The sequence below is a fragment of the Nematolebias whitei genome, chromosome 6, assembly GCF_014905685.2.
Source record: "Nematolebias whitei isolate Nwh7 chromosome 6, NemWhi1, whole genome shotgun sequence".
NCBI classification, from domain to species: domain Eukaryota; kingdom Metazoa; phylum Chordata; class Actinopteri; order Cyprinodontiformes; family Rivulidae; genus Nematolebias; species Nematolebias whitei.
The window spans coordinates 21,703,666-21,712,636 of record NC_056503.1 but is presented as its reverse complement, the minus strand read 5'-3'; the positions used below and the strand labels follow the sequence as shown (position 1 = coordinate 21,712,636).

Sequence of the window (8,971 nt, the reverse complement as noted above, 5' to 3'; positions counted from 1 at the left end):
GAAAAGTTGCCTTTTTTCACCCATATTTGAGCCAAAAACTTGTCTCCCAACAGTGGTCCTTGAGGAACACCATCCTGCATGTTTTAGTTGTTCCTTTGCTCCAACACACCTGATTTTAATAAATGGGTGATTAAAAGGCTTCTGCCGAACTTAAGGAAGTAATTAAACTACTGAATTAGGTGTGTTGGAGCAGGGAAACAACTAAAACATGCAGGATGGTGTTCCTCAAGGACCACTGTTGGGAACCACTGTTCTAGGACTAAGTGACTGTGGGTATGCATCAAACAGACCGCTAGAATAATATACTCCGTATACGTTTGTTCAGTCCGGAAAGTGTTTTTTTGAAAGGAAACTGTTTAAATGTGAACGGGAAGAGCAAACACTGAAATAAAATATATATATTTTTAAATATCCATAGTGGTAAAGATGGTGTCAGAACCAACAGGCTAACAGTTTCCCCGTCATTCTAGTCTTGGTGCTAAACTCATTTAAACAGCTCCTGACTAGCTTCATCAACCAGGGTGGTATGAATCCAGCTACCGGTAAATGTTTCTCAGAATATTCCTTTAGTCTTTCCCGTCACATTCAGAGTCAAATGAGAAGTTAGTGGTCAAACAGTGATACTATCCATCCGTGCAGATAAGGCGTGGAGGATTTTAACATTTTCTCTGACATGACGTGCATTTTGGGAAGAAAATACCATTTATGAGAAAAGTGCACATAAATCCTAAAAGTTTTTCTGGACTGGAAGACATGAAGCCAACATTTTAGGTAATGTTGGAACAAGGCGGGTTTTCCAACAGTTTAGTATGTTCAGTACTCTTGGACATCAGGGTTGTTGTTCTGTCCACTGAAAAAATAACATTATAAAAGATTATTTGTCCACAGTTTGTGAATGCTACGTTAAAACCTTAAGAGATAATGCTCCCTGGAACAGATTTAACTGGGCGACAGCAACAACAACAAACTGTTTTGCATATCAAAGCAGGTGAGCCACAGCCCTGCAGTCAGGACTGAAGGCGATCAGGATCCGGTCCAGTCTCACAGCACGACTCCCTCCACATTACAGAGCAGAACCTCATTATGTGGGACCCGGCCCGTCTGCCGGTGGAACTGTCCCTGTTTCTGGGTCTTCCAGCAGTGGATTCCTTGTCCAAGGGTGATACTCTTGATGGTGGGCAGGTGGGTCAGCAAGTTCGTAGGCAAAGACGCCACACCCGAACCAGATAAATTCAGCTCCTGCAGGGACTTTAGCCCGTTGAAGACTGCAGGACTAAGACTCTTGAGCTTAGGGTTGTTGGACAGATCCAGAACTTGCAGGGTCTGGAGACCTTTAAAGCTGTCTGGTTCAACTTCCTGCAGTTCACTAAGGCCACTGAGAGATAAATAAGCTAAATCTTTCAGGTGGGTGAAGGCTCCCTCCCTGATCTTGGTGATGGGGTTGGCATCCAGATTGAGGTACCTCAGCGGAAGCCCTGCCATGCTGGGAACGTTCACAAGATGATTGGCAGACAGGTTGATGCTCTGAATGTGTAAAACTCTTCCGTGCAGGTTGGTGGAGAGCGACACGAGCTTGTTGTGGGACAGATCCACGATGAGCGGCTCACCGTTCACTTTAGACGCAAACACCTCCATGTCAAACTCCTGGAAACTGTTGTGGCTGAGGTCGAGTTCGGCCAGAGGCAGCCCTGAGAAGCAGCGTGGAGACAGGCTCTCCAGGTTGTTGTGGCTCAGGTCCAGGCTCTCCAGGTAACGCAGCTTGGACAACGCATTGGGGCTCACCTGCAAAATGGGACGGCAGGGAAAGAAATGATGGAAAATCAGAAGTATCTAAATATTTGGTCTTTACAAGTCAATGAGCAACTTCAGCTACTGACTGGCATCCAGTAACAGCAAGGCATGAATAATTTATTCATGTTTTAATTATGATTTACACAGATTACAACTAGCAACATTAAACACATTTAAACAAGGGTGCTATGGTGTTGTTAAAGCTGCTTTAATGTTGTCATCAAAAAGGTATAAGGAAGGATGAAGAGGAAAGGCAACTAGAGAAATTGCATTTCCTGTGAAAACGCAGTGTGAATGTTTATTGCAAAATAATTTTCTGAAAAACAGCTGAAATTAACTTTAAAAAAACATGCTGCAATGTAGCTGAAATGGAACAACAAGCCTAAATAAGCAGCAGAAAGAAAACATATTTGCTGAAACTGGCTTAAATATATGGAATTAGACAAAAAATTAGGAAAGTAGTTAAAAAACTGAAATTAGCCAAAAAATGTCTGAAAAGTAGCTGAAAAGGCAGAAAGAAGTTTAAACTATCAGAAGGAAGTGAAAAGAGCTCAAATGAGCCAAAAAAGTGGAATTAGCTAAAAAAGCTAAAATTAGCATTAAAAAACTGAAAAGTAGCTGAAATAGCAGTAAAAGCTGAAAGGAGCATAACAAGCTGAAATTAACCAAAATAAGTTAATTAGTATAAAAGTAGCAGAAATTACCTTGAAAAGCTTGAATTAATTTGACAACAGCTGAAATTAACTAAAAATGCTAGAAACTTAGCTTAAATGTAGAACAAGCTCAAATTAGCAGAAGGAAGTGGATAGAGCACTATTTGGCCAAATTGGGCTGAAAAAAGCAGAAATGAGCATTAAAAAACCCAAGCAGCTGAATAGTAGCTAAAGAAAAAGCAAACAGAAGCTTAAATTACCAGAAGTAAGTGGAGAGAGCACATTTTTGCTGAATTAGGCTGAAAAATGAATGAGTGCAACAAATGTGGAATTAGCTGAAAAAGCTAAAATTATCATAAAAACAACTGAATAGTAGCTGAAATAGCAGTAAAAGCTGAAACTTGCAGAAATAAGCTGAAAGGAGCATAACAAGCTGAAATTAGCAGAAAGAAGTTAGAAGATCCTGATGCATGCTCAAGTTAGAAGATGAACAAAAATGTTGAAGTCAGCAGAATAAAGCAAAAAGGAACACAAAACAGTTGAAAGTAGCTGAATTTGTTTTTAAATTTGCACAAGGAAGCTGAAAGAAGCTAAAGCAGAACAAAATGTGAAAGGAGCAGAAAAAGGTTGTAAACAGATCTAAAGATCTGAAGGATGTTAAATGAGCTCAATTCATTTTCTATGAGAAAAAAAAAGGATAGAAAAGGCTAAATATTTCAAAAAGCTAATGCTGCACCTATACCAAAAGTCATAGCAGGATTATCCAGAAAGAGCTGAACATTTTGGTTTAAGATTTGTTAAAAAGCACAGAAACTGTGGAAGGAGAAAGATGCTGAAAAACACATGGAAGAAAAACGGATCACAACAATGAGCTTCTTTTCTTCTTCTCCAGTTTGACTTTAAGACACCGTCTACTCATTTTAAACATGTACTGTATATTTTTAATTTATGAACACGTGTCCATCCAAACATTCTCACAAGAAGCTTAAATGTCATGGTGGTGAGAACTTTTGTTGTTGTTGTTTAAAGAATACCCAGCTTCATGTAGAAGGGGCGTGCATCACTAACTCAACATGTTTTTATTTATTCTTCCATAAAAATGAGATGCTACACTGGTTGTAGTTTTACAGTCACGCTCACACTAACTTGTTCCCTCTGGTCTCCATAAACCCGTGACCTGAGCCGCTCTTTGCTTTGGCACCAGACGTTTTGAGTTGGAAGTTGGTACAAAGTTGAGCACCGACTCTGAACCAGAACTGAAACTGCTTCGGTCAAACCAAGAGACGATTTATGGACTTGATATGTTCAGGAACGCCATTCACTCTTCTTAATCTGCACTGTGAGAAGATTTCAACTGAAGTTATTCGTTGTCCCTCGTGTCAACTATTAACAGCTAGGTATGATGTGGAGAAGGACGTATTAGGAGGGTTTTAACAAATATTTACCTGAAAACAGCTGTTCTCTACAATAAAAAACACACAGCTGGAAGGAGTTAGAACAAACCATTATATTAAGCTTGTTAGACACATTCTGTTAAGCACGAGCTGGATTCACTTTCAAAGTATACCACACGTGCACCGATGCCCCCCGTCACCGAGGGATTGATAGTGAATGTTTGTAGCTTTCAATAAGTATTTTTTCTGGACTGGAATTGAACGGAGAATGAAATTAAACCTTAATGTTTTTGAAGCAAGATAGTCAAGCAGGCAGGAGTTACATGAGGAGAAGAACAGAGGGAGGTTTGTTTTTCTTTTTACTTGCACAGTGAGGGATCCTGCAGAGTGCAACAAGCAACTTTATCCACCACCAGGCGCAAAGGTGGAGTCAGGGGGTGGTCAATGGTGGCCTTGGCCGCCATAGATTAATATTGGGCCACCGCAATCATTTGAGGAAACTATACTTTTAAGCAGTGGTGGCGTCCATCTTGGATTTTGATGTGGCAACCCAGTTATTGATCCTAGATGTGGCCACACATCAAAATGGAAGTACCGCACTTATTTTTTTACAAGTTATCCAGCTCACAAGAAAGATGGGAGGGTATTTACAATTCCCCTCTTCACTTCCCAACAGGGGACAAAAAGTCACAGTATTAAAACCACAAAACGTTTTCATTTTACAGTTCAGTTCAGTTTAGTTATGAGATACCAGAGACAGTGCGGGATTTTCTCTAGTTTTACATAGCTCCGCCCCTGACACACCTGTCCCTGCCAGCTGTCAGTCATCTGTGTACGACAGCTAACAAAGGGGAAAGGTCTAAAACTTTTCTCACAATTATTATTATTTTTTTTTTTTTTCAAATTTGGAAGTTAGGATGTTTTTTTTAAAACAGCAAACAGATCTGCATGGCTTTGCCCCCAAAGGATTACTGGTCCCTCCCCATTCATTAAGGCTACTCGATTTGAAACAAACAGCAGGTTTAGTTAACAACGGTTAGCATGAGCTTCAGTGAGATAAACAGTCAACAGCAGGCTGGCTACTAATTAGCTAACATCAGCTCGATAAGGTATATCCTGTTCAGTAAGTATTAAACTTAGCTGCTGCTCTTTAGACAGTTTTGTTTTGTGTACAACTGCTGCTCCCCAAAAATACTGCAGTTATTAAAACAACCTGTTTGAGCATTTACACTTTTTGTTGTTTTATGCTACAATACAGTGAAAACATGGTATTTTGTCTCAAGGTTACCGTATCGTTAAACTCCATATCACTCCCAGTCAACTCTTTAACACGTTGTAACTTTATGTTGATAAGCTACAAGTTGTTCTTATATCTAAAACTCTAAAGTCCAAAACTTTTCTTGAACAAGGCTCCTCCGTGGCTTTATTTAAACGTTCTAAAGCCTTGCTCAAGGGTCTATGTAAGCACTGACCTTTGTAATGTGGTTGCAGCTGAGGTCCAAGCTAACCAGCGTTGTGTAGCCTGGACCAGCTAACATGGCGTCGCTGAGCGGGCCCATGTCGTTGGAAGACAGGTCCAGATGTGAGGTGTCCAGTGGGATGGGAATGGGCATGGAGGCACCGGGACCCAGACCCCGGCAGTCCACCCTGGTCAGACTGAAGCTGTCGAACAGCCCGAAGCTCTCCACGTCGCAGTGGCAGGCGGGGTGGCAGTTCTTCACTGAGCTGGACCGGACTGCAACCAGCAGGGACAGGCCGAGCCACAAGAGTAGAACCATTGTGCTCTGGAAAGAGACGACAAAAGAACATGAAAAGCCTTCCTTACGTTACCACACAAGTAGTGAGAAAACTGCTGGGGGAGCATCTATCCAAACTGTTGACAGCTCTAACACAGTTAAGTCAGGTCCTCTGGATGGATTCTTCTTTGTTGAAACGTTTCAGTTTTTATCCAGAAGACTTCTTCAGTCTGAGGAGCTGCATTAAACTCAGTCTTATAAACATCACCTTCTCACAGTGGATCAACCAGTTTGTTGGTGACATCCAGAACTAGATGTTCACATGATAAAGGAGGACCACCAGCCTAACGACTGATCGTTAGTACCCTGGTGGCTGCTTGCTGTTCACAGAGGGCTGAGTGACAAGTCCGCTTACTATAAGTGACTTTGGGCTTGTTTTTTTTTTTTCTAAAGTCGATTGTAAATCTTGTGAGTCATGGTTGTGGTTTTTTGGACTTGTTTTGAACGTGAAGTTGCTTATTTGGGCTTAACTTTATTTCCCAGTGAAACTAGTTGATTATCTTCCAGCTCCACACAATAAAGCAAAAGACGAGCGGTAGTAGGTAGTTTGTCCCTTCCAAGCCACCGTTTCCTGTTTATCACTCCCGCCCAAGTTGGCGAGGCGACAGGCGCACACAGACATACATTAGACATATACAAATACGTCTGTGGGCGCGCACCCCAAACACTCATACTGTGGCCGACCACGAGGGGGCTCCACTCACACGCAGACGTCAGGATGTTTTGTTTGTAAAAATATGTAGAAAAATTAATATGCAAAATGTTTTATTATTTTTTTAATCAGAGCTTAAAAGTATGTTATTCAAAGTGCTTATCATAATTGTGCTGTTGTTTATGTGTAATGCCATAATGAATGTATGTTTGTACTGTTTAAAAACTGCCTCTGTTTTACATAATGTTGTGTGTTGCCAGTTGGGCTTGTTTTCATAGAGCTGGTTGCTTGTTTTTATCGTGAGATCTGGCAACATTGTTGATACTTGCAATAACAGCATTGTAAAAGGGGAACAGTTGGACACGGGGGCCTCTGTTAACGATGGACAGGTTCTCTTCACAAAGATGGCTTCCTTCACGCCTCTCAAACCATCGTTCCTCTCTATCAAGGATGTGAACATCTTCATCCCTGAATGAGTGACCACCTGATTGTTCAACTGTCCCCCTCTTACAATGCTGTTACAATGCTCTGTGAACAGCAAGTGGCCATCAGGGCACTAACGGCCAGTCGTTAGACTGGTGGTCCTCCTTTATCATGTGAACAGCTAGTTCTGGATGTCACCAACAAACTGGTTATCTACTATGACAAGGTGCTGCTTATAAGACTGAGTTTACTGCCGCTCCTCAGGCTGAAGAAGTCTTCTGGATAAAAACTGAAACGTTTCAACAAAGAAGAATCCATCCAGAGTTAACCGTGTTCGATTTTTTTTTAACCTGGATTATTGAGCATGAATCAGGACGTCTCACAGCTCATGAAGGACCTGTTCAGATGCCGTGAGCACGGCTTTTCCCACTCTTTTAAAAAAAAACGTAATCCTTTATTTGTGCAACGCGAGCAGCCCCCGTTTCCTTTTTATTGCCATCCCAACGGATGTGACCCAATTTCTCTGATCAATGAGTTCATTTGCAATTTCTTTGTCAACACATCTGCAACGACTGTGCATTGTTGTCAAGTGGGAAATTTCGGAGTATCTTGAAAAAAAAAAAATCACATTAAGCACCGGTTTTTTTCTTTAGGACAATACTTAAGACAACAACACAAAGAAAGAACTGAAGCATAAGCGTTTAAAGTAGCACCGTAAGTATCAATAATGGAATCACTGCAACGCAAATTGGTCCAGAAAGACATGTTTAAACTGAAGGAAATTTAAAAAAACCTACATTACCACGTAAAAAGAACCTCTCTGCTCCTGATGTGCTCCTCTGGGACTCTCCTGAGTAGTACTCCGTCACCGAGTTCGCCTTCAGTAATATTTACTCACTCAGCCTGTCTGAGTTGGACACAGGTTAACAGTTGTGCAACAGGTAAATAAGTAAAGTCACGGTCAAGTCGACTGGGAATGACACAGCAGAGTGCACGGTGAATAACACCACGTACGGTTTTACAGCTGCACAAGACGTTCAATTACACCATTATCTGAGCTCATCACCATCACCACGCCGGCTGCTGTGTGCCAGAAACCACAACGTCTGCAGGACTTTCACTTCTTGTGTTGTTTTTAGGAATGCCTCCAAGTCACAGGAAACTGGGCTTTCGTGGGAAAATTATGGACAATTACTGTCTTACCTGTTGCAGATAAGAGTTTATCTCTGACCAAATTGATCAGCTAATGGCTGGTCTAATTGAATGTCCGATGGCTAGGATCTTTAAAAGGTTTAATCCGTCACAGCAGTTCATGCAAGAAATATAATTAAAAACCTGAAAACTGCTTTGCATTCGCCACCAGTTAACCCAGCAGACACATCCCTGACACTGCTAGCTGCTGCTGTCAATATTTGCACCTGCAAACAACCGATTTATTAAAGTCAGATGCAGAATTGATGAGACAGTAAATGTTTCTGAAATGGTGTTTGCATAAATTGCAGGAAGTTGTTTACTGGTGTTGCTGGTGTCAAACTGCTACTCTGCTTATTTACAAAAATGAACATTTACTGGTGATTCCACAACCAGTGTCTGCACACAAATATAATGTTTGGAGGAGAAACACCAGAAATCTGGTTAAATGCTTTATAAAGTATCCACTTTGATAAATTGAATTGTAGACGTGCAGCTGTTTACAGATAATGATGGAGGGTGATCTCGCTTTGGCTCTTTTAAACTTTGATCATGGGATTAAATTGAAATTAACCTAAATAAATTATAAACTATGTCAAAGGAAAAAAAGAGCTAAAGCAGTTTTCATACAAATTTTAGCCAAACTTTGCTTTTTTAAAACATATTTGGTTAAGCTTTTATGAGCATCATCGCCCTCTACTGGCACAGCATGGATATGTCAGGATTTTTGTTAGAATGGTATGAAGAGAAATATCTGTCCATCCATCCCTCCGTCCCTCCATCCATCCTCTGTTCCTCCATCCATCCTTCCACCCGTCCTTCCATTTATACATCTATCCCTCCCTCCATCCATCCTGCTGTCCATACCTCAATTCATCCATTCCTTCACCTATCCTTCGTCCATTCCTCCATCCATCAATCCATCCCTCCCGCCATCTGTCCCTCCATTCATCATTCATCCATCTCTTGCTCCATCCATCTGTCCATACCTCCATTCCTTCACCCATTCTTTGTCCATTCCTCCATCCATCCCTCTCTCCCTCCATCTGTCCATCCACCCTTCCATCCATC

General features: G+C 41.3%; 1 protein-coding gene across 1 annotated transcript in view; it reads right to left on the bottom strand.

The window, feature by feature from the left end:
• Positions 1-827: 827 nt before the first annotated feature.
• The window catches only part of tsku (tsukushi small leucine rich proteoglycan homolog (Xenopus laevis)), a 15,514-nt gene continuing 7,370 nt past the window's right edge, over positions 828-8,971 (bottom strand). Inside the window, exons 2-3 of the mRNA XM_037678101.1 lie at positions 5,311-5,622; positions 828-1,782 (exon numbers count right to left, since the gene is read on the bottom strand). Coding sequence (XP_037534029.1) covers positions 1,042-1,782; positions 5,311-5,622 — 1,053 coding nt within the window. The 3' untranslated portion in view covers positions 828-1,041. The remainder of the gene's footprint in view (positions 1,783-5,310; positions 5,623-8,971) is intronic.